Here is a 25132-nt window from a genome sequence, read left to right as displayed (position 1 = left end):
TAAACCGAGGTCCCTTGTCTTTGTCTGAGCCCTTGAACAGAAATGTGTCCATAACTTGCCACCGCAGAGTGAGCTGTTCGCATATTTTGACCTCAGCTTCCCTTTGGACAATAAAAATTACACTGAGATGCTATAAAGAAATTGCTCATACTTACATGCCTGACCCTACATGCCTTTAACTGTATTATCATGCGGTTATTATAATATTATTACAATAAAAAATATAGCACAGTAGCTTATAATTGCTAGCTCATAATTGCTGTTTGTAAGTAAATGATATCACATATAATAATTATTGTTGATGCTTGTAAGATGTAATACACCTCAGTGTAAAACAGAGTTTTTATATTTTGGCTTATCTACACATTAAACTTCATTCTGCTCGATAAAGTGTTTTATACATAAACTGTGGTGATTTTATTGCTTTACGCCATAAAATAAACCCATCGACCCCATATGAGAACATGCGTTTAAAAGGAATTCCTTTTTTTGTGCTTATCGGGTTAGACTAAACCAAAAAGCATTTAGAAATTAGAATTGCATGCCAAACGAGAGCTTGGGTGCATTGCTTGGTTTGGGTTTTTGAATAGGAAAAACAAACTGAAACCATGTGGAGTGCAGTCATGTAAAAACAAAAAGCACAGCAGATGTTTTCATCGTATTGAAACAAGCAAACATTTGAGCCTCTTTAAAACAGAAACTGCTTGTTTGATTTAGTTGAACACCACCAAAAACACCAAAAACCTGTCAGGTGTTAAAATTCTGAGTAAACGTAAGTACACCTCTGAAACTACTGTAGGCTCTTTAGCATAAAGGCTCAGATATCAGTCTCTGAAAATGTTGACCACTCTTCCAAAAACAACTTTTATGAGGCGGATTAGAAACAGGATTGAAACCTGGGGTTTGAAATATCAGGTACAGCAAATGTAATTAGACAAAAATTACATCATGAAATGAAAACAAAAGTTACATTAAAACATGAAGTTGGTGTCATAAAATCAGTTTAATCCAAAAGTGAAATTATAAATGTAAAAAAAATACAACAAGCAATTTTAAAATAAGAGAACCACCAAGAAACAAGCACAGACACGAGGAATTAATACGATGACAAATTGTATTAAATACAAAATGACATTAAAATGTGAACTTACAATAAATGACTTCATAATTTTCATTTTAAAAAATGTGGCTGCACAAGATCGCCATCTAATGTGGAAGTGGGAACATTACAATGGATTTGTTTTAGTGCAACTAAGGCAAGGTGCATGTGTGTGCATGCGTGGGTGCATGTGTGTGCATGCGTGTTTGTATTGCTATCACGATGGGAGAAGTGACCTTTGCAACACGTTCCTCCTCACTTACTATTTACAGATAAATACTACATGCTACTGAAGTTCTCTGCTTGTTGTCCAATAATTAACTTGTGGACTGATAGCACAGAAAGAAAAGGAAATGAGTGGGTGGAAGAGAAGAAAACCGAGTGAGTGAAGGTCAGAAACATGAGCTAAAGTAAAATCAGCAAAGAAAAAGGAAGGACACTGACTCAGCAGAAGCACTCTGAGGGGGGAAGAGGAAGAAGTGACAGTGCGCGGTTGTGAACTGAGCGGCTTTTTTGTTGTTTTTCTCTTACGGTGGGGAAAATGTACTCTGTGGAGGACACACAGGTGGCCAGGAACGTTGAGCTGAATGACGGCTCTCGAATGCCACTGCTGGGTCTCGGGACATGGAAGGTAGCCCCATTTCTTTATCTGCATTTAACTTTGAGAAGTTGCTCAGTGTTACTGTGTTTTCTCATGTATTGTTAAGAGTTACTATATGTTTACTAATGCTTTCTAACACATGCATTTAAAGGCATACTTACTGATATTGGTGATATTTGTGACTTGATTGTGATTGGCAGACACTGATCACTCTTTCAGGTGGCAGAGTCAAGTTTAATAATAAGACACATGCATCCAAACAGAGGTTTCAAAACTTTAGAGGTCGAAATTAATATAAATATAAATATAAATATAAAACTGAAGCCAAATCTTCTTGGTTTGTTTGTACTGCTTAGCTGTATCATGTGTGAGATAATCAATGAAAAATGCCAATAAAAGCACAGTAGAGAAGTTCAGTTTAGTGACCTGCTGAGAAGAGGCCTATCAGACATATGACTGTCACCAAATAGAGGTGGGAATCACCATACATCCCACGATACGATATTATCACAATACTTAACGCACGATACGATATTATTGCAATTTTTTTTAAATATTTTGCGATATTCAGATTCTGTACATAAAGGTAAACTTTATCAATATTCATTTATCTAATATCAAAGTCTCACACTCAGTCTTTCTCTCATTTCAGTTTTATTGTTGACAAACTGAACGGTTTGTATTACAGTCTAGTCCAACTTAACTGAATCAACCATCTGGTACAATTATAGCTATTCTGAACTATGCAGTTTATGAAAACTATGCAGCCCCTTCAGCAACTGAAGAATTTGAAAGTAAATTAAAACAAAATATAATTTTACATTAAATAAAAAAAGTTTTAAACTTAATTAAAATAAAACATGTCTTAAATTAAAATAAGTAAACTGTCATGTTTATTGCTGCCAAAAAACAAGTTAAACGCATTTGGACAGTGAAGGAATGTCAGGATTCTTGCTCAGAAAAAGGATCAACATGCTCTGAAGTCAGAGCACAAAAACCTTTTTGTAACAAAATATTGATTTCTGCTGTCCCTGTATCGACACATTATTAGCAAACAAAATATCACCATACTACACAGTATCGATTTTTCCCCCACCCCTATCACCAATGGTGCTGCTTGACTTCATGCACATCTGTGATGTTATTTTGACCCTCTCAACTTTGTGTTATCTGTTGTATTATCTGTCTCACATAAATTCTCTCTACATTGATGTAAATGTGCCCAGGAACCAAGAGTCAGGTTAGCAGACACTAACGGTGTGTTCACACCGAACGCGATGGACGCGAACAAAAACGCCCCAAACGCCCCTAATTTGACGCGTGCACATTCGCGCCTCAACGCGTGTCCAAGAAAAATCCATCGCGCGTCAAAATATCATATTTTGACGCGCGTGAACCGGAAATGTGGGAGGGATGTGGGAGGAAGTTGTGCCAGACCGGTATCTTTGCAAGATGGCAGCTGTCGAGTTAGCGCTTGAAGAGAGAGTCTCCCTTCTCTATGTACTGTGGAGAGCAGAGCAGCGGCGTAAAAGACGCCCTCGCCGTACCTGGGTCCATCAGGTCCTCCAGAGGCGTGAGCAGTTTGGTGAGTTTCACCATTTGCTCCAGGAGCTGCGCCTGGATGACGGCCGATTCCAGCGACATCACCGTCTTTCACTCGGCCAGTTTGAGGACCTGCTTCCCCGGGTCGGTCCCAGAATCGCCCGCCTAGACACCAATTACAGGCGCTCAATCCCACCTGCAGAGCGCCTGTCCATCTGCCTGAGGTTAGTAAAAGTATTTAATACGGTAGTCCTTTATTGATACCTGTGCTAATACATGCTAAACCATCCATTTTTACACTGCTAACATGGATGTGCTATGCTAACAGTGAATGTGGTACGGAGACGACTGTTTATAATATTTCTAGTGATACTCAGAAGGTCTCATCAAGTCCCGATTTAATTCGATTTATGCTGTTATCAGTGTTTGCAATGATAGCATGTCTGTGGTGTCATATCAATGTATGTGCTCGGTGTTTGCTGATATCAAACTGTAGCATTAGGACCACTGAGTTAACCTTTGTAGTGATACTCACTCCTTTTTATTTAGACCTGGTTTAATTCTGGGATAGTTGAATATTTGTATATAATCCCCGCAGACTGTTTTAGATTATATCTAATATATATCATGTAATTATCCTTATAATTACAAAAGGTTTTATGTAAGATTTATGTTTTGCAATTTGTAATTTTGGAATTTCAATAATGTATTTTGTAACTGCAGTACACATAATACTCATTTTAAACAATTTTGTCCAGGTTCCTTGCCAGCAAACAACTCCTCCAGAGAGGCTGTCCTGGTGAGGGAGAAATTCATGGCTCACTTCTCGGCGGAGGGAGCAACCAAAGGAGTAGCCTGTTTGAAGTCCGAGTGACTTCCCCACAACGGCTCTTTTAAGAGCCACCCACAAACCTCTAAAGAGTGTTCCTGTCCTTTTAATTTTTTCTTAATAAATGGAGCTCTACTCCAAAATAAACTAACCTCTTTTTACTCTCTTAAGTAACTTGTCTTCACTATGTTCCTATATACAGTGTGGTGGAAAAGTTTGGGCAACCTTATTAAAAGTCATTATTTTCCTGTATGAATCGCAGTTACAATGAAAAATGTCAGTTACATATATCATATAGGAGACACACACATTGATATACACTAAATATTTATTTCATTTCTCTTTTTTTGTGTCGCAAATTTATGCACCTGCTTGATTTAAACAGTTATTGCACACTTTCTGTAAACTGCATTTCACTTCTCAAATATCACTGTGTGTGTCTCCTATATGATATATTTAACTGACTATTTTTATTGTGACAACCAATAATTTGTACAGGAAAATAATTACTTTTCACAATGTTGCCCAAACTTTTGCATCCCACTGTATTAGTATGTTTTGTCATTAGTATAATATGAAATAAATTCTACTTGTGTCAAGTCGGGTGCCAATATTTGCTGTGTAGTAGAACAGAGACATTAGTCATTATAAATGTTTATTTGAAAAAATATATAAATTCATTAACAAAAACATTTATCATAAATATATGAAATTTAACTATTTACAGAGAGACAGGAATAAAAAGGACCCAGCTTGGAGTGGAAGAGCCTCAGGGAGAAGGAGGAGAAAAATAAGAACATTGTTTCTGCCCTGGAGAGCTGCTGCCTCATCAGAAAACTACTGATCATTAGGGTCCAATGTTTCCAAATTTAACACAGCTGTGCTGTTTTCAAAAACTAATTTATAAATTTGAAATTTCACGAATTCTCGTGTCTGAGGCGGCATGCTCTCCAGAACAGGAACAAGGCCGAGGAGGAAATGTTCAGTTGGAGACGGGCGTGGCCTCTTTAGGGACTCCAGGATGGCCAGCTCCACCGCCGATGGACCGTCCTGGGACCCGTTCCTCGCCCGCCTTCGAGCTGTCCTCCTCTGTGGGCCTGTAAAACACAGCACAAAACAACACAAAGTAATGAGAAGGCTGCTACTAGATTTTCATTTTCAAAATTGAAAAAAACAGGATATAAACAGATTGGTTGTAGATATTTAGTAAAGGTGATCACAAGGGAATTCAAGCGAGTAAAAAGCTGTCAGTGCTTGATGTTCATACCTGTGGGTGCAGCAGCAGGAGCTGAGGGACCAGGGACTGGAGAGCCAGGAGAAGAGACAGTTGAGGACTCTGCTGCATGATTACTTGACTCTATCAAGACAATATTAGATGTTAACAGGTTGAAAACAACAGTCATAGAGAATATTATATTATTATATACTTATATACTTATTATTATATACAGTGGTCTCTCATTTATTGCAGCACATGAACAGTAGTCACAGTTCTCACAAGTTGATTCTCAAAGTGAAAACCTTTGTCGATTTTAAAACGTAAAAGTATTATGCCGCGCTTTTTCTCCGTCTGCGGCGCCACTTTTGTGCGCCTTTTTTGCTCCCGGTGCAGGTGTGTATTTCCGAATAAGGGTCATAGTTATGAGTGTTTTTGTGCTGTTTTTTTCTATTGGACATGATGGTTATCAAAACCAAACATGATAAGTTTGGCAAGCGCAGGAGACACGACACGGAGGAGATTTGTCATTTGGGCTGCAGAATGCAATGCGCATCGTTGAAAGCTGTACGGTGCAATAAATAAAATCAGCGAAAAGGCGAGGCAGTGACGGATGAACAGCGGGACTACTGTATACTGTTTATTAATAAACAAAATATGTTCCTGTATGACAACACGCATAAATTAACTGCCTACATTAACTCATTGTAAACATACCTTCTGACTGACACTCCCCTGCTGCCTCTTCGGGCTGTCCCTGGTCCTCGGGGGAGAAGTTCTCCACGGTCCGCACCATATTACCGCTTGTCTCCCGCGGGGTGAGGAAGGGGTCCAGAAACCCCATGACCGCGAAGAACTTCCATTTTCTCCCCGATCCTGCTGCAGACCCACTCCCCTTCTCCTTCTCTGTCTTCTTCTCCTTATTATAAGTGTCCCTGAGGCTCTCCCACTTTCTCCTGCAGATGTCCTCTGAATAAACGCATTATCTTGTTAGCGGAAAGGTATTTGTACATCAGTGGGAAAATAGCGGGACAGTAGGCGGGCTTGCTAGCTTTTGCGCGGGTACATCGGGTCAGTCTGAAAATTAAAAAGAAGAAGGAATGAACTTACCAGGTTGCCCGATCTCCTCACTTATGTGTCTCCAAGCTAGGTCCTTTTTATTCCTGTCTCGGTAGAAGTAGTAGCTAGCATCATATAACTCCGGGTGATTAGCCACGGCTCTGATTAGCTTTTCCTCCATACTGAATGAAGAATGAAGGGCTTTGGCTGGATCTGCCCCTTTGACCTAGGTCAGAGCCACGTCACCAGGCTCCTGATTGGTTGTCGCGGCGCGATTTGACGCTGGAGTTCAGCTTTTTCCAACTCGAGCGGTAGACGCGAAACGCGCGTATGCACAAAATGCAACACAAAAACTCACGCGCGTGGTTTTATTCGCGAGTCAAACGCGCCAGACGCGCTACACTGACGCGCGTTTCACGCGTTTTGGCGTTTTCGCGACGCAAATCTGCTTCCGAATTTTCGCGGGACCCACAATCGCGCGTCATCGCGCTTTTCCATTGACTTTACATGTAAACCTGACGCTCTATTCGCGTCCATCGCGTTCGGTGTGAACACACCGTAACTCTACTGTCCTGCTTGTTGCAGTCCTCTCATCTGTCCCCGACCTCGATCCAGGGCGCAGTAGAGACTGGCATCGCGGCTGGATACCGCCACATAGATACTGCCTACAGTTATCAAAACGAGGTGGACATTGGAAAGGCTCTGCGCTCCAAGATGCAGCAGGGCGTCATCCGACGTGAGGATATGTTTATTGTCAGCAAGGTGGGAAAGTAGTTGGTGTTAGAGGTGGGACAGCATGAGGAGGAAGAGTCCGAACTTCTTATTTGTTCTTTCCAATCTTTTTCTTTTCCTTTTTGTCTGTTTGATTGACCAGAAATGTCCTTCAATGCACATATTAAACAAATATGTAAGACTGCGTTCTTCCGTTTGTGCAACATCTCTAAAGTTAGAAACATCCTGTCTCAGAGTGACGCTGAAAAACTAGTTCATGCTTTTATTACTTCCAGGCTGGACGACTGTAATTCATTATTATCAGGAAGTCCTAAAAACTCCGTGAAAAGCCTTCAGCTAATCCAAAATGCTGCAGCAAGAGTCCTGACAGGGACTAGAAAGAGAGAGCAGATTTCTCCTGTTTTGGCTTCCTGTTAAATCCAGAATTCAAAATCCTGCTCCTCACATACAAAGTCTTAAATAATCAGGCCCCATCTTATCTTAATGACCTTGTAGTACCATATCACCCTATTAGAGCACTTCGCTCTCGCTCTGCAGGCCTACTTGTTGTTCCTAGAGTATTTAAAAGTAGAATGGGAGGGAGAGCCTTCAGTTTTCAGGCCCCTCTTCTGTGGAACCAGCTTCCAGTTTGGATTCAGGAGACAGACACTATCTCTACTTTCAAGATTAGGCTTCAAACTTTCCTTTTTGCTAAAGCATATAGTTAGGGCTGGACCAGGTGACCCTGAATCCTCCCTTAGTTATGCTGCAATAGGTGTAGGCTGCCGGGGATTCCCATGATGCACTGGGTGTTTCTTCTTCAGTCACCTTTTTTTTTGGACCCACACTGAGTTGATATTTCATTAGTTATTATTAATCTCCAGCTCTCTTCTTTTGTCCCATCTTCCTCCCCTCTATCCCCAACCAATCACAGCAGATGGCCCCGCCCCTCCCTGAGCCTGGCTCTGCTTGAGGTTTCTTCCTGTTAAAAGAGAGTTTTTCTTTCCATTTTTGCCAAAGCACTTGCTCATAGGGGGTCATATGATTGTCGGGGTTTTCTTTGTCTGTAAAAATGAATTGAATTATTATTTCAAAGTACCCAGATTTATGCATCACGCTGCTGTATGTTAATGTTGATCTCGCTGTGCTTTAACTTTTCTAGCTGTGGTGTACCCATCATGCCCCAGAAGACATCCCTGTGTGCCTCAATAAGTCCCTAAGTGATCTCCAGCTGGACTACCTGGATCTTTATCTTGTGCATTTCCCTGTTGGCCTAAAGGTTGAGCAGAGATTTAAAATTCTGACAGTTTCACTGTCCTTTATTCTGACATTCTTCATTTGGCTTTGACTTAAGAATAAGTTCATCTTCTGGAATAGTCGACCTTGTATTCAATTCCCATTCAGGCAAATTGGAGATAAAAGCAGAGACTCCAGTGCAGTATCCATCTGTTAAACTCACTTTAACGATAAAGACATTTGAGGCAAATTTATTCAAGGCAGTTTTTATTTAACAAAAATTAAATAAATAAGAGGATTCTTACTGCTTCTATGGGAATTAAGTGTTTAAGCAGGAGCTAGGTGCTGGTAACCAAATCAGCAAACAACCTCTGTAAAAGAAGCCGTTGTGGAAGTGTGCTGGTCTAGAATATTCAGGTGTGTTTTAACCAGTGTTGGTCAAGTTACTTGGAAAAAGTAATCAGTAACTAATTACTGATTACTTCCCCGAAAAAGTAATCCCGTTACTTTACTGATTACTTATTTTCAAAAGTAATTAATTACTTAGTTACTTAGTTACTTTTTAAAAACACGATTTACAACCTGAATAGGTGATAAAGTGATAGATCTTTCAGCCCAATTCTACTTTTTCTGCATAATCATCATACAAAATGTAATCAAATGGAAAAGTCTCTTTTTAAAACTTGTTTTATTAGTTTTAATCTTTTAACTTTATGCATCAAGCAAAGATTTAATTATATGCAACATTCTCTGACTGGAAGAAATTAGTTTAACATTTAAACTTATTTTCTGCACATTCCAGCACATAAAATAAAATATTTTTTGTGTTTACACTCAGTCTTTCAAATAGATGCAAGTAAAACACAGCAGAAAATAAATAAAGTCAAAGACTAGCGGTCCTGTTGCTCTATTTTCACCTGTAAAGCAGGAGTGGGGTAGGCGGAGGGTTACCCTGGTGCAGGTGTGCAGCGGTCAGTGGAAGAATCCGCCAGTTTCTCTGTGAGTTTCCCATTACGTCGTAGCTACTCGGTGCTTGTTTGGAAGTTTAGGGGTTTTTGCGCTGTAAAAAGAAGTTTTCTTCCCGCGCACAACGGACACTAATGTTTGTTTTTCATATACTGCGTCTGCATCCTGGCTTAGGTTTTGTTAAATCGACACGGTGTAATGTGTCAGCAGTTGTTGTTCATGTCAGGTTGTATTTAAAAATACACCGCTCAAAAATGAAAGGAAAGCCTTAGAACTGAAAGAGGGTGCACTGTGGGGAAAGATGTGCCATCTGTCTGATAGACTTTTAATTTCACTGCAGAAAATGGGCGATGAGCTTTTCCCAAGGAAGGATGGAAAGATGGTGACCTCTGACGTAGACTACGTAGATGTGTGGAGGGTAAGAAGATACAGTCTGTATGCTTGTTTGAATAACAGCACTGAATAATCATATGAGTAAATGTTAATGACAGATAAATGAACCATAAATGATAATAAAATGGTCAAAGTAAATACTTATGACCCAGATGTGAACTGTGAATCATATAACCACAGCTCCATACATCATTTAACTAAATTCTTATAGAATCTTTTACATTTTTATCTGTGATTTAACTGATATTAAAAGCAGATTTTTTTTTCAGGCAAACTAAATTGTAAAAAGTTGTCTTGTGTTTGCAGGGGATGGAAGCACTGCAAGCCTCGGGGAAAGTAAAGAGCATCGGTGTGTCCAACTTCAGCATCCTGCAGCTGGAGAGGCTCCTCGCTCTGTGCAGGGTTCCCCCTGCGGTCAATCAGGTACTGCAGATGCGTCCATTCGCTGAAGCTGTGAAGGCTCATTTCCACGAGCTCTACAACATCTCCTAGTTCATTTTGTAATTAACTGGTGTTTGTACAAAGATGTAGCATGTTCCCAGAGGTTTGTTTCTACACTTACAATCAATCCCATTATATGTTATACATAAAAAAACTTTTCCAAAGCTTTTGCACCTAACTAGCCTCAGACCGTTCATCACAGAAACACAGCTTTAAGGTCTGAAACACGAGGCTTGATTGCACAATGTGTGCTTCTACAGTTTTGGCATAGGTTAATTAAAGCTGCTTAACTGATAGCTGATTTGAAATTGATCACTCTGATTGGTGGTTTTGGATTTCCTTTCATTTTCAGCCTATCCAGACCAACATAGCCTTCGTCCTTTGTGTGTGAGGAACAAGTTCAGATCATTGCAGTGTTAGCACACTGCTGCTGAGGAAATTCATTAGTGCTGTTTGCCTCCTCACATCACAATCCCTGCATTCATTTTAAATCAGAGTTCTTCATTTTTTGTATTTTGCATCACTGCTGTAACACACTTTCCTAGAATTTGGGGGTAATAATCAAATCAAATCAAATCAATTTATTTATATAGCACTTTTCACAGGATAAAAACCACAAAGTGCTTCACAGTAATATAAAACAGAAATACATAAAATACATTAATAATAAAACACAGCACAAATCTAATTAAAAGCCAATCTAAATAAATGAGTCTTAAGCTGTTTTTTAAAAGAATAAATACAATCAAGGCAACGTAATGATGTAGGGAGAGCATTCCACAACCTGGGGGCCACCGCTCTAAAAGATCTATCACCTCTGGTCTTAAAACGAGTTCGTGGGACTACCAACAGCCTTTGATTAGAAGATCTCAGGCTGCGAGAGGGAGCGTTTGGTTCTAAAAGATCAGAAATGTAAGCAGGGGCATCACAATTCAAAGCTTTAAAAGTCAGTACCAAGATTTTAAAATGAATTCTAAAATGTACTGGAGGTCAGAGTAATGAATGTAACACTGGTGTAATGTTCTCTCTTTTCCGTGTCTTAGTTAAAAGCCTTGCAGCAGCATTCTGGACTAACTGGAGACGGTCAAGATTCCTTTTGCTCAAACAAAGAAAAAGACTGTTACAATAATCTAAGCGAGAAGAAATAAAAGCATGAATAACCATTTCTAACTCAGACTTAGACAGCAAAGTTTGCAGTTTGGAGATGGGGCGATCGTGGCTCAAGAGTTGGGAGTTCGCCTTGTAATCGGAAGGTTGCCGGTTCGAGCCCCGGCTTGGACAGTCTCGGTCGTTGTGTCCTTGGGCAAGACACTTCACCCGTTGCCTACTGGTGGTGGTCAGAGGGCCCGGTGGCGCCAGTGTCCAGCAGCCTCGCCTCTGTCAGTGCGCCCCAGGGTGGCTGTGGCTACAATGTAGCTGCCATCACCAGTGTGTGAATGTGTGTATGAATGGGTGGATGACTGGATATGTAAAGCGCTTTGGGGTCCTTAGGGACTAGTAAAAGCGCTATATAAATACAGGCCGGGTAAATACATTTACCATTTACCATCTTAGCTGAAAAAGGCAGTTCCTAATTAACTGGCGAGAGTGTTGTTCTAGGGACATGGCAGAATCAAAGATCACACCAATAGATAAATGATTTAACATCTTATTTTTTCAGCTAGCTGTATATAGAAACTAGTCATCGTGGTAACTTTAACTGCTTTTTAATGACACAGATGGAAGCAATTTAAAGTTAAGGAGATATGGTGCATTGAAATTTCTGCCTTGTCCTCTCAGACAACAGTCTGTCCCTCCTGACAGTGACAGGACGGACTTGAGGGACTTCCATTAATAAAGTGGAGGGTTGTCCACTTTATTAATGGAACCTTGAACCATGAATGAAAGCTTTATTGGCCATATGCAGGTTGCCCCGCAGAGGAATAGGACCCCCCCCCCCCCCCCCCCCCCCCCCCACGACTTACACACACAACAAAGACATCACATGGGAATACAAGTCGGAGATCAGCAGCGTTACAGAAAAACACTGAAAAAGTACACTACAATGGGAAAGTACAAGAGGAAAAAAAGAGACCTCTACTCATGCTGGGCAGCTATGGGAGGACAGCATGAGAACAGGAAACAAAAAAACTCCTCTGCACAGAGAGCACATAAATGTCCACATTACAACATTGGAGTACGTGACAAGCCACAGGGTTGGGTAGGGGGTGAGGAGTAATCTGAGGGAATTGCAAAAGTGCAATTCCCTCGGATTAGTGGTAATAAAGATATTCATAATAGACAAAAGTGCTTCAGGTTTTGTGGAATTTTCGAAAAAAGAAAATAAAGTCATCAGTGGGTTATTCAATTTGATCAGCTCTAAGATGCCTAAAAACTTTTATTTCACTCTTTAAAGCCTTTTAACAGTATAAGTATCAGCTGCTAACACCATTAGCTTTTGTAGCTGACCTATCCAACCACCAAATAACAGGCTAGGTCCAGCAGCAGCAACAATCTCACTGCAGTTTCTCCAGAAATCAGTTCTGTTTAAGTCAGTCACTATCAGTCCTGCACTAAGTTGACTTCTTATGACAGTGTGGAGTTTTGGAAAGCCGTGTTTAGTAAGGACTAGTAAACATTTTTTTTTCTTCAATTTAGTTGCTCAAAGTTGGATTTTGTTTTCCTGCATTCGTGAATCAGTCAGGAGCTGAATTATTATGATTGTGCAGATTCTTCCAGTGTCATGTTCTTTTTCTTGTGATAATGTCACATGTGTTTTCCTGTAAAGTGAGAAATTGTGAGCTACTGAAACATTTTAGAGTCTCGACTTGACTGTTGTACGTTTACATGTCGTCCACAGGTGGAGCTACATCCTTACCTGATCCAGACAGATATGATAGAGTTCTGCAAATCCAAGAACATTGCCTTGACTGCCTACAGCCCCTTCGGTTCACCTGGGAGACCCTCAGAACTGTAAGAGGTCTTTCTCATGATCCACACCGACAACCAAAACAGAAAAACAGACACGGAGAACTTTTTGTTCTTTAAATGTTTGAAACCTTTATTATATATACAGATATATAACATATCTCCAAGGCTGAGAAGATAAAAAAGAGATGTTTTTTTGAATATTTTTAAAAGTTCGGCCAGTAAACTGACTCATAGGAAGTAAAGGTCATAACAAACGTGCTGTGCAGACTCTGGATCTCATTTTGATGAAGTGCAAACTATTTTATGGAATTCGACTATTGGGGTAGAGAAAAATAGATGTAAATATATCCTGATATTTAGGATGGTTTTCATGGCACAAACATAAACACATGCACTATTTATAATGGTGTGGTCCTCTTAGGTTGCAGATATATTTTATCTCAGTGGTTCTTTTGTGTCCCCATATTAGTTTGTCTCTTTCCGTTTGGTAGAGCTAACTTTATGTCTCTTTGTGGTCTGCATCTTTTAGATATATGCAGCTAACAGTAGCTAATAGCTACATCCAACAGAGGCCTTGTTCATCTCTTAACCCGTCTTCATAAATCCTTCCCTGTCACAGGTTAAGAGAAGACACAGATCCATATAAGCTGCTGGAGGACCCAGTCATTGCTGATATCGCCAAGAAGCACAAACGCAGTCCTGCACAGGTCAGGTTGATAAAGTGTGTGTGTGTGTGTGTGCACTCATTAGTTAGTAACGGTGAACTTTTCTCAGGTCCTGCTGAGGTACCACGTGCAGCAGGGTGTTGCAGTCATCCCCAAGAGTGAAAAGCCTCACCACATCCTTGAAAACACAAAGGTAAGAAATAGGGCTGCCACGGTTAGTCGACTAGTCACGATTACATCGACTATCAAAATCGTCGACGACTGATTTAATAGTCGACGCGTCGTTTGAAGCTTTGTAAGGTCACAAAAGACGCAGGAATAAGTAGTAGGATTTAAGAGTGTAATAACGGACTGAAACAGAAGATGGCAGCACTACATGTACAAGGATACCAGCTGCCGTTAAACCCCGAAGAAGAAGAAGCTGTGTCCCAGAATTCATAGCGCAGCCCAGCTCAGTTTCCAACAATGGCGGCAGCTAGTTAGTTTTAATATTACTCTTATTATTCTTTCTGGGTCACAAAATAAACGTTTAACATATTTTCAGGCGAGAATGTAGCTGTGTAAACCTCAAATATCTGCTCAGTTTATCAAGACACCACATATTTTCAAAAGCGCTCCGACGTTTTCGGAGACGTCTGTTACCCACTAGCTCGATAGCTAGCCGGGGGCTAGGCTAACTAGAGCCGTGAGAACACCGGACTCCCGCAAATCGTTTTCAAACCCACCGCTGTCTTTCGCTACTCAGGTTAAACATGATATATAAGTCACTTAGATAACTTAAAAATGTTATTGTTTGGCTTTTTTTTTTTTTAGTATTTTATTTGTTCCTGAGTGAATCGGTTTGGCTGAGATTAAAGTTATAGTTTTTACACAGCTGAATAAACGTCAAGCAGACAGCTGATTATCAGAAGTGTGAGATGCTTGAGAATATACTCCGGTGTCCTGTTATATTTTAGATAGCAAGGAGTTTATTAAACTTCACCGAAACAATCTGCAAATGTCATTAAAATTTAATAAACTATCATCTTGTCTTTATTTTTAGTTAGCACATACCTTAAACACTTAAAGCTGTAAGCTAATGATAGTTATATAAGAGCAGATGCTGCTGGTGCAATAAGCTGTACACATCCAATGGATGATGATCTGACTAGTCAACTATCAAAATAATCGTTTGTGGCAGCCCTAGTAAGAAACCATTGTAGCTCTGGTGAGACAAAGACGCTTACCACGATTTTCTCGGTGGACGTATTAAACCTGCATTCTTTTTAACGACCACTAGGGGGTGGGCCCTATGGTTGACTCGCTGCACCATTGTGTGGTACAAATTGTTATTACACAAAAGGCCCCAGTTCAATTTCAGTTGACAGCGCCTCAGCAATTGTATAGTTTTAGTTCAGGAGTATAGTGTAAGTATATTTAGAGCCTCGTTGTCGGTTTCCCTGCAGATCTTTGACTTCAGTCTGACTGAAGAAGACATGAGTGCACTGAAGGGACTGAACCGAGGGTGGAAGGCCTGTGCAATCGAAGAGTAAGTCAACCACCTTCCTGCTGTAGCTGCATTCTCCAGCATCAAACCAACGATTGCTCTTTTGTCTCTCAGAATCAAGTCTCACCCGTACTACCCCTTCACCTGAGAGCGAAGACGCCACAACGACCAGCACTGGAGCATCCACCAGTGACCTGTTTACTAATAACAATGAAATGTTTAGAATGATAAGAGCCAATGATAAGCTCGCTTTGCTTTTTTAATGTTTTTTTTAATTAAAGAAAAAATGTACAAATGCACAAACGAATACTTCTGAAAAATGCAGTAGTAACGAATGCAGCTTTTGCTTCAAAGGCAGAGATGACATCTTTTATAAAACATTCACGTTTAATCCTAAAAGCAAGAACGAAAAAAACCTCTTTTAAATGCAGCTCGTTCTGTTTCCTGTATTTGTTCCCTTAGAGGAATATCAAACCTGTGATTCTTCCCAAATACACAACTTCTAGAGAACCTTAACCGTGCATAACCAGTTTTATCTGTTTTAGTAGCCGACGGCTTAAATGTCAACAAATCAGGCTCATTAACAGACGACTGACGTCTCGTTCCACACGCTGCACTCGCATTATGTAAAGTCCACATTTCAGTGAAACTACAGAGCACCAAACAGCTATGCAGCTATGAGACAGCGACAGATACAACACTGATTAAGTCAGATGCAGCAAGAAAAGGAGGGTTGCAAAGCGGCATCCATACTCAGAGAGAGGATGCACCATGAGGAGGTGTTGGCTGCCGCTGAGAGTAGCTGATCTGCTGGGATTGTGGCTGAGCTTGACTCTGTGGCCTGCACTGTAAACAGACTGGAGAGTCGCGGATCCGCTGGTCACCGTGTCAGTCGTAGTACAGAATAACGGTTTCTGAGCTGCTGCAAGCCCTCGATTCATGACTTTACAAAGCCAGACAAACTGTCCAGTGCTGAAGACAAATGTATATAAATTCAGGACAGACTGTCGATCACATGACGCAGTTTTCTGTCAACATTTATCTGCTCCAGAAAGATTTCCTCCTTACAGCTCTGACTTTGTCCTGTGGGTGAGGATGAGAGTCATGTGAAGTCCATCCCTGCTGTTACGAAGGCTCTAAACTTCCAGGCTCCATCTTCTTCTGTGGCGAGGCTGACAGCGGCGGAGGCTTCACGGTGCACACGCATGCCGAAGCCCCTGCTATGCATTTGGGCAGGTCGGGCCCTCTGGACCACGCCCCCTTGTCTCGGTCGTATACCTGTGTGGCTCTGGAGAACGCCATGCTCTCCCAGCTGAAGCCCCCGAGAACATAGATCCTACCCGCCCACACGGCGAGCCCCGCCTCGCTGTTGGGCAGCAGCAGCGGCGCAATCTTGGTCCACTGGTCGCCGCGTGGGTCGTAGGACTCCACCTGCAGGATGTCGAAGCGTTCCGAGGTGTCCTCGTGGTCGTCGCTGCCTCCGATGGCGTAGATTAGGTGGTCAAGGGAGGCCATGCAGTGCCAGCCCCGGGCCAGAGACATGGGTTGGCGTTCCACCCACACGTCGCCATCCCGCAACGGATTGTAGCTCAGGACGTCCCGGCGGTATGGGCCGATCTGATAGTTGTGACCGCCCGAGATGTAGACGACGCCACGGTGGACTGTACCAGCGTGACCGTAAGTAAGCCTGCAAAACACAAACAGTTACATGTGTGGAGTGTAAACGCAGCTCAGCTGTCAGAGATATCAAAGAGGCGGAGTCAGCGGTAACCTGGGCAATCCTGCCACGTAGGACCAGCAGTCCTCAGCAGGGCAGTAGACCTCCACTGACGACAAAGCTCCGGTATCATTCCTCCCTCCCACGGCGATCAGGTACTCTCCCACAGTCCCCAGGTAGAAGTCCACTCGCCGCTGGTTCATCGGGGCACCCTGCAAAAACACGCCGTTCGTGAGTCTGGGCTGCTAAACGACCCCAAACTATCAAAGCGGCTGGAGGGAGGGGGCTTTTCTACACTCTACCCTGGTCCACTGGTTGTGGCGGGGGTCATATCTGTACAGAAGGTTACAGGCAGCGTCTCCACCGTTGTCCCTGGACGAGCTCCCGCCGGCGGTGAAGATGAAACCTCCCAGGACCGCCAGGCAGTGGTGGCTCCGCTGGGCCGGCAGCTCAGTCTCCACCTTCCAGCTCCCCGTTTCAGCGTCCAGACAGGAAACGCTAGCGCTAAGCTCCTCCCCACGCTCGGAAACCTCAAAAAACAAGAGAAGTCTTGCTGTGAAGCTTCCAGGTTTCACTTTTCAGACAGCAGTGGAGACACGTTTTTATATTTTAGACGTCAGATCTAAAACAGGTTTAACATGATGAAGCTTCCGTACCTCTCCTCCAATGAGCAGCAGTCTCTCCACTCCCCCCCTCACTGTGGTGCGTCCAGTTTGCAGGAGTGGTTGAGCGCTGGTCCTGGCGTGGTATGCCAGCGCCTCCTCCACCAGGGCCTCGCAGCCGGCCTCCTCGGGCAGCAGAGCTCGCACATCTGGAAGCACCCTGCTTATGAGGTCTGCCACCGGGATGAGAGGGAACCGAATGTGGGAGAGGAGCTGCCTGGCGTGGGAGGTCCGCTCGGGCGTCTGGCCGAGCCACTGCAGCGAGGCCTGGAGAAGCGCCTGCTCGCTGTCGTGCTGAACCTGGCGGTGAAGAAAGGGGCTCTCAGAATGCTAACCGTGCTTTTGATTTCAGCTCATCTGCTGAGCCGTGGCGAGAACGACTCACCTGGCCACTGGAGAGGTAGGAGTTGAGTTTGTGGAAAGGAATGTCGCGCAGGAAGTCCGGGGTGAAAGAGAGCATGGAGAAATGTTTGAGGATGAAGCGGTCGACGAAGGCGCTGAGTCGCTCCAGGCTGTAGAGCAGCGCCAGCTCCTGCAGGTACAGGTAGTTGTCCTCGCTCACCTCTGTCTCCAGGAACTGGCAGCAGAAATCCACCGCTCGCCATACCTGAACAATGCACAGGTCTTTATAGGTAACATTAATTATCACCACCGATTGATTTTTAACAGTTAAACAGGTGATTAAAGCTCTCGCACTACAAACACAGAAATTCTTAGACATATTATTTTCCTGATAATTTAGTTTAAATGCTCCAAAAGGAGAAGTTCAGTCAAACAGGTCACCCCTCTAACTTTAAGCCTTAACAGTATCTAAACTGATGAGCTATAAAAAAAAATCACCTACTGTATATTTTTCATGAAGAGAAAACTACTCGTGGAGATGAAAACCATTTTTTGTACCAGGCTGTAAAGTATTTTTTTATTATGGGAGTCTCCTGAGATTGACTCACTTTTAGGGTCAGCCCCAAGTGGCCATCAGAGGAAGTGCAGTTTCTGGCCCTTTCCCTCATCAGCCCCAGAAGCTGCTGCTTGGCCTGCATTGTTAAACCTAACAGTTCGCTGGTTTCTTACCTGCAGGAGGTGAGCAGCTTCCAGCACATAGTCAATGTTTCCTCCGTCCAGTGGCAGCTCGCCGCTGTACAGGAAGTCCACCACCGCCTTCAGACCCATGAAGGACATCCCGACCAGCTCCACCTGCAGATAGGAAGAACACATGCGTGTACTCTATTCCATTTACAACTTCAGTACAACTAAGATAGAAACAAAGGCTCCCACAAATGATCCACATTGTTTTTAATATATTATTTTACGTACATAAATAAGCTAATTTCCTGAAGCATCAATGAAACATCTGACAGCTTTTTTCACAGCGTTGCCTGCATACCTCCTGCTGGTGCTCCTCCTTCATGCCCAAAGTAAACATAGCATTGAAATACGGGCTGGAGACCGCCAGCAGGGCTCGGTGAGCGGGGACGCGCTCGTCTTCAGCCACGAGGACCACATCGCAGAACTGGCCGTGCTGCCGCTGCTCGTTGAGGCCCTGCAGCACTTCAGCAGCATGATCCACCCAGCGGAAAACCTGCAAACACAGACAACATCACCCTGACCACAACTCTTTACTCCAAACAGCTGTGTGCCCGCTCCCAGCAGCCTCCTCAGAAACCTTGTTGAAAAGAACCAGGCTGCCTTTCTTCTTCTTTTTGCCTGCTTACTTTTGCACATTCCTCCTGATTCACACCCCAGATAAAACCAACTGCTGCCAAACTTCAGTTCTTGGCACTCGCAGTGTTACTGTACAAGCAGTAGAGCGAGATCTGCTGAGATTTTCATTGTCTGATTTTGTCTCTCATGCTAGAAATGAGCTGACTTCTCAACTTACCAGAGGGATGAAAATAGGGCTGCCACGATTAGTCGACTAATCGTCGACGACTGATTTAATAGTCGACGCGTCGTTTGAAGCTTTGTAAGGTCACAAAAGACGCAGGAATAAGTAGTAGGATTTAAGAGTGTAATAACGGACTGAAACAGAAGATGGCAGCACTGCACGTACAAGGATGCCAGCTGCCGTTAAACCCCGAAGAAGAAGAAGAAGCAGTGTCCCAGAATTCATAACGCAGCCCAGCTCAGTTTCCAACAATGGCGGCAGCTAGTTAGTTTTAATATTACTCTTATTATTCTTTCTGGGTCACAAAATAAACGTTTAACATATTTTCAGGCGAGAATGTAGCTGTGTAAACCTCAAATATCTGCTCAGTTTATCAAGACACCACATATTTTCAAAAGCGCTCCGACGTTTTCGGAGACATCTGTTAGCCACTAGCTCGATAGCTAGCCGGGGGCTAGGCTAACTAGAGCCGTGAGAACACCGGACTCCGGCAAATCGTTTTCAAACCCACCGCCGTCTTTCGCTACTCAGGTTAAACATGATATTTAAGTCACTTGATAACTTAAAAATGTTATTGTTTGGCTTTTTTTAGTATTTTATTTGTTCCTGAGTAAATCAGTTTGGCTGAGATCAAAGTTATAGTTTTTGCACAGCTGAATAAACGTAAAGCAGACAGCTGATTATCAGAAGTGTGAGATGCTCAAGAAATTACTCCGGTGTCCTGTTATATTTTAGATAGCAAGGAGTTTATTAAACTTCACCGAAACAATCTGCAAATGTCATTAAAATTTAATAAACTATCATTTTGTCTTTATTTTTAGTTAGCACATACCTTAAACACTTAAAGCTGTAAGCTAATGATAGTTATATAAGAGCAGATGCTGCTGGTGCAATAAGCTGTACGTTTTACATCCAATGGGTTTGATTAGTTGACTAATCGCAAAAATAATAGGTGACTAGTCGACTATCAAAATAATCGTTTGTGGCAGCCCTAGATGAAAACAGTACCCAGATCCTCTGCACTTTGGATAGACAACTGTCTACAACTATTAGTCGATTAACCTGAAGCTACTTTACAGACCATGCGATAATTTTTAACAATAATAACACTGACCTTAGACGATTCGCTAATCCGCTGGGGTCGACACACTCGGCTCGATTTGTCCATTACATCCCCCCAGGAAGGCATCATCTAAAGCACACGCACACAGGTTTTACTGTAACTCTCTCACAACTATTAACTAATTAATAAGTTACTCAAATAATGCATCACATTGTTTAACTGATTCAGTTATTTTCAAGAAAAACTGGAAGAAATGTTCTCTTTGGAGTTATTGGAGTCAAACAAAACAAGAGATCTGAGGATATTCCCTTCAGCTTTGACTCTGATGTTTGATTTATTGCGCAGTAATAAAAAGAATTCGTTCATGTTGGTACAGGACCTGTAACAGTTCATGAGATCAACAAGTGTTTGGTGTGAGAGTTGAACGAGCATGCTGGAGTCTGAGTCTCATCTGAAATATGAGCTCTGATGCTTTAGATCACAGATATTATGAACCACACTCAGCTGAGGGTTCACGGCCCTTCCTAAACACAGGAAGAGGAGACAAGCTAGAGCCGCGGCTCTCGGGCCTTTAGCGAGATGAGATACATACAGCTGAAAAGCCCAGACGAGAAACCGTGTCACTGCCACAGAGCCACTGACAGCAGCGCTTCCAGGCGGACCTGAGGCGGGTCAGAAGGCGGCTGGCTCTTCTGTTATTCCGTCAGAAGCAGCATCTATGGGTCCCGCAAGACAGCCGAAGAACAAACTGCTGCATTTTGTCCAGGAAGCAAATTCTTCAAACTTCGCTCTTCGTCCACCGTCTTCTTACAGAGACTTATTACCGGTGACACATGCTGTATTGGACCACAAAAACAGCTGGAGCAAGCAGCCAGGTGGAGTTAGCTTAGCCGCAGGTTAAACATCAACTGAACTTCCGGTTTGAGTTTTCAGAATAAACTCTTGCATGTTTATTTATTGGTGCTTTACGTTTACAAGCTATGAGCTTAGAGATGAATAGAAAATATATATTTATAAACATTTGCAAATTTTTGTTGGAAGGAAAATATTTGCTTATTTTGTGTATTGAAAAACCAACGGTCTCTGAGAAGCTGAATAGATATTGAAATCTTTGGAAACTATAACAATAATCAGTGTTGGGGAGTAACGGAATACATGTACCGCCGTTACGTATTTAAAATACAAAATATGAGTAACTGTATTCCGTTACAGGTACCGTTTAAAAAGGTGGTATTTAGAATACAGTTACTTTGTTGAAATAAATGGATTACACGGCGGTACTTTCCTGTTTCATATTGTGGCGGTCAGGACTGTTTGGGTTTTGTTTGACAGCTACGTTCTGTTGTTCCAGGCGACAGCGGTCGCCATGGTTACAGGGTGACGCTCTCTCTCTGCTTGTTTCCTGGGTGAGAGAGGCCTTGTTGTTGTTGTTGTGCTAAGCTAATAGGCAGAATGCTACGGGTATAGCTCTAAAGAATGTAGCATCATAGGCAGTGTAGTCCGTGCTGCAGGGAGAATGGACTGCCATACCCGTTATGTGTCTGTGAGCGAGGGAGGGAGAAAAAGGAAAAGTACGAGCTGTCATCGAGCAAAAACGGGAGCTGGAAGCATGTAAATATAATAATAACCACTGCAGCCAAGAAGAGAGCCTGACGAGCCCAGTTGTAAGTAAGCTATTAAGACTGGACTGTACACCATGTTCGTGTTTTCCTCCAAAAACAATAAGTTCCGTTGGAGCAGCCTTTCAACGCCTCTCTCTGTCTCTCGCTAGCAGAGTTGACTCAGACAACAAAGTAAAGCTAGTTTTCGGCTACGAGCCCGACACAGAACCCGACGTATGAGCCAGAGGTCCCTTTACTAGGGTTCGGAGCCGCGGACCTTCAGTAACAGTAATAAATCACAGCAATAGTACATTCATGTAGTTGTAAACAGCATGATAATATATTAAGTAATCCAAAGTATTCAGAATACGTTACTCTCATTGAGTAACGTAACGGAATACGTTACAGAATACATTTTGGGGCATGTATTCTGTAATCTGTAATGGAATACATTTTAAAAGTAACCTTCCCAACACTGACAATAATAACAATAATATAACAATAATAATAATAACAATAATAATAATAATTATTATTATTATTATAGTAGTAGTAGTAATAGTAGTAGTAGTAAGTTCGATTTACCAGACAAACTAAAAGCTAAACGCAGTGTTCAAAAAAAAACTTTTTGAGGCTTCGTTTTATTTTGAAGTCAACGACTTTAGGCCGGATGTTGTTATTTACATAAACACTATGAAGGCGATTGAGTGACCAATAACAACGCCAAACGGTACTGTGCAAAAGTCTTGCGCCACCCGTCTATTCTCTACGTTATACGAGCATATCGGGAAATAGAAAGAAAGGAAACAACGTTCCTAAAGATCACCGTCAAAAACATTACAAGTCTGACTCCTTTGAAACAAATGGAGGTGGTTCAAGACGTACTATAGATAAACAGCTGCTAAATGAATGAATGAATGAATGAATGCATATATTAAAGAGATAAACGGAGGCCTATCGGGTGGCAGGACTGTCACAATGTCACCGTTTTATGATACATTTAACCTCGATTAATAATCTGAAAGGAAATAATATTAGTTAAACAATGTGGGCATGAATGTCCGAGTGCAGCACACTGGTGACCTGTCCAGGGTTTACCCTGCCTCTTAAATTTGTGAAATAAAGTTTGTCCCGTTCAGGGAAAATGAGTTACACAGAGAAAGGAAGTGGACTTCTATGAAAAGCCCCAAAAGCTATTGATAAAAGACATGATAAAATCATTTATTTTTCAGTGTAATATATTTATTATGAATATGTTTGGTACACAGTTAAAACATGGAGCAATTTTGCCTCTTTTACGTCATAGAGTTGACTGCACAAGAGCTACCTGGAGACCAGGTAGGAGCATGGTGCCCTATGGGAGGAACACGAACAGGTGGATGAAGTGCGATGCTGTGGGGAATGCTTGGCTCAGAAACTTGGCTCCTGGCTTCGCTGTGGCGATTACTGTGATGGAGTAACTCCCATCACGACAGCAGTGTTCCTTGTGTAATAATGTTTAGAGATGCTAACTCTACCTTCCTAGTCCATAGCAGCCACTTCTTTTTTTAACTCAGTGTTTCTGGTGCAAAAAGTAGCTTCTGTAGTGAAATGTGAATCTAAGAAAACTCTCCAAACTGTGATGTTTTGAAGTTAAGGCTAAAAAAAGACAAAAGTTATGAACAAAGCACCATTGCTGCTTGGACAGCTCCTTATTAGAAAAGCTGCTCTGAGAACAGAGGACTTTAAATACAGTTTCTCTAGCAGTGGAAAAATGGAAGGAAGCAGTTCTGTCAGAAGGCCCCACAAGCACGGCCTTTCTGTGATTAAAGTAAGGACACAACATTTATCAAGCTGTCATATTCATATTTAGGATGTTTAATAAGGAGAGAACATCTTCTCTCTCTCTCTCTCTCTGCAGCCTGCATGTAGCAGCAGGTGCAGACTGTGAGACAGACAGATGGAGATGAGGCTGGAGAGACAGAAGACATAACCAGCCCCCCTCCTGCAGTCTAACATAGTTATTTGTGTGGTTATTGCGGACCACTGAGTCTAAGTTTGCAGGAAAGATTGATGAAAGCTTGTGACGACAGCAGGTCGACCAGCAGGTGGCAGGATGATGCAGGCACAAACAAACCAGGAGGTACAGCTCAGTTGGGCTTATGCCAGTGTCAAAGAGGAGCGAGATGACCTTTGACCTCTAGCTAGCCTATTTAATCAGTGGATTTCATGTTTTAAGCCCAGCTCGTGGGTTCACGGTGTAGTTTATGTGAGTGTAATGACCAGTGGCTTTGTGTCAGACTAGTACCTGTTCCTCAAATTAATTCATCTGCACTCTGCTGTGTAAAGTTGCGTTGGTAGGTAAAAGAAAGACCGGAAGTTGATCGTTGTAACTTAAGAATAAAAGTATCTAATTAAAATAAAAATGAGCAAATGCCAAAAAAGCTAAGAAATTGCTCTCATTCCCATGTTATTGTATACAGTTATTGTATATTCCATTTTTACACCTTTTCCTCTGTGAAAGTTATTTTTATTCTGCTGAATCATTTTTGATGCACTTTTACTTTTTTTCATGTTTCTGACAGAACTTTGGCTGTCAGTATTGATAAACAGAGCCAATAAAAATAATCATTCACTGTAAGAGCAATTAAATAAGAAATGTCAATCTGGAATCAAATCGCTAAAAGATATATAATGTGTAATATTAGAATGAGAGAAAGAGAATTCATATTTATTTATTCCCTTACTAACAAGAAGAAATCTTCCGCACAACCAGGCTCAGAATCAGGATTACTGCCCACGTGATCGCGAAATATACAGAATTATAGAAACAGAAAGTTTCTGTTAATTCAAAGAAATTCAAAGAAAATCTCTTGTCCACAAAAAGGACGTTTTACCTGTAGTGATTACTAATAGAAACCTATAATAATATTATTATTTATAATAATAACATTTCATGGTAAAATGGCTAAATTTGGTTTCAAGTCACTTTTGAGAACTTGCTGCTTTTGATTTTGTTTAGAAAATCCCTGCCGGAAAGTGTCGCTGCCTGTCGCCGTTGCCTTGACAGC

At 42.0% G+C, this 25132-nt stretch overlaps 3 protein-coding genes and 1 long non-coding RNA gene across 4 annotated transcripts; 2 read left to right on the top strand and 2 right to left on the bottom strand.

The window, feature by feature from the left end:
- The first annotated feature begins 1620 nt into the window (after positions 1–1620).
- On the top strand, positions 1621–15901 carry zgc:56622 (aldo-keto reductase family 1 member B1). Its single transcript, XM_087844197.1, has 10 exons — positions 1621–1730; positions 6932–7108; positions 8220–8336; positions 9600–9677; positions 9959–10075; positions 12933–13045; positions 13623–13710; positions 13778–13861; positions 15114–15196; positions 15269–15901. Exons 1-10 carry the CDS (start codon positions 1641–1643, stop codon positions 15300–15302), a joined length of 981 nt encoding a protein of 326 aa, XP_087700323.1. The 5' UTR covers positions 1621–1640; the 3' UTR covers positions 15303–15901.
- LOC148102322 (uncharacterized) lies at positions 2963–4232 on the top strand. The gene is made up of 2 exons (XR_015719321.1): positions 2963–3466; positions 4001–4232. It is a non-coding gene; the product is annotated as an uncharacterized LOC148102322 (long non-coding RNA).
- Positions 4710–6902, bottom strand: LOC148102321 (uncharacterized). The gene is made up of 4 exons (XM_087844196.1): positions 6398–6902; positions 6005–6256; positions 5339–5428; positions 4710–5168 (listed from the first exon to the last, which is right to left on the bottom strand). The coding sequence occupies exons 1-4, from the start codon at positions 6525–6527 to the stop codon at positions 4909–4911; spliced, it is 732 nt and encodes a 243-aa protein (XP_087700322.1). The 5' UTR covers positions 6528–6902; the 3' UTR covers positions 4710–4908.
- A 363-nt stretch (positions 15902–16264) lies between the features above and the next one.
- klhl36 (kelch-like family member 36) lies at positions 16265–21389 on the bottom strand. The gene is made up of 9 exons (XM_006803934.3): positions 21074–21389; positions 20533–20610; positions 18918–19112; positions 18605–18727; positions 17919–18140; positions 17528–17833; positions 17174–17401; positions 16926–17083; positions 16265–16841 (listed from the first exon to the last, which is right to left on the bottom strand). Exons 2-9 carry the CDS (start codon positions 20608–20610, stop codon positions 16280–16282), a joined length of 1872 nt encoding a protein of 623 aa, XP_006803997.1. The 5' UTR covers positions 21074–21389; the 3' UTR covers positions 16265–16279.
- Between the last annotated feature and the right edge of the window lie 3743 nt (positions 21390–25132).

Source organism: Neolamprologus brichardi, chromosome 7 (genome assembly GCF_056152115.1).
Source record: "Neolamprologus brichardi isolate AB-2024 chromosome 7, ASM5615211v1, whole genome shotgun sequence".
NCBI classification, from domain to species: domain Eukaryota; kingdom Metazoa; phylum Chordata; class Actinopteri; order Cichliformes; family Cichlidae; genus Neolamprologus; species Neolamprologus brichardi.
This window is presented reverse-complemented; position numbering and strand designations above follow the sequence as displayed.

Bases quoted from the DNA above. Each gene is read 5' to 3' on its own strand.
- zgc:56622 (XM_087844197.1), top strand. From the start codon at position 1,641: ATGTACTCTGTGGAGGACACACAGGTGGCCAGGAACGTTGAGCTGAAT. The intron at 10,076-12,932 runs GTACTGCAGATG...TGTCGTCCACAG, and splicing joins TTCCCCCTGCGGTCAATCAG to GTGGAGCTACATCCTTACCT. The intron at 15,197-15,268 runs GTAAGTCAACCA...TTTGTCTCTCAG, and splicing joins AAGGCCTGTGCAATCGAAGA to AATCAAGTCTCACCCGTACT.
- LOC148102321 (XM_087844196.1), bottom strand. From the start codon at position 6,527: ATGGAGGAAAAGCTAATCAGAGCCGTGGCTAATCACCCGGAGTTATAT. The intron at 6,257-6,397 runs GTAAGTTCATTC...GCGTTTATTCAG, and splicing joins TGAGGAGATCGGGCAACCTG to AGGACATCTGCAGGAGAAAG. The intron at 5,429-6,004 runs GTATGTTTACAA...TTGTCTTGATAG, and splicing joins AGGGGAGTGTCAGTCAGAAG to AGTCAAGTAATCATGCAGCA.
- klhl36 (XM_006803934.3), bottom strand. From the start codon at position 20,610: ATGATGCCTTCCTGGGGGGATGTAATGGACAAATCGAGCCGAGTGTGT. The intron at 18,141-18,604 runs GTAAGAAACCAG...TGCATTGTTCAG, and splicing joins AAGCTGCTCACCTCCTGCAG to GTATGGCGAGCGGTGGATTT. The intron at 17,834-17,918 runs GTGAGTCGTTCT...CTTCACCGCCAG, and splicing joins CCTACCTCTCCAGTGGCCAG to GTTCAGCACGACAGCGAGCA.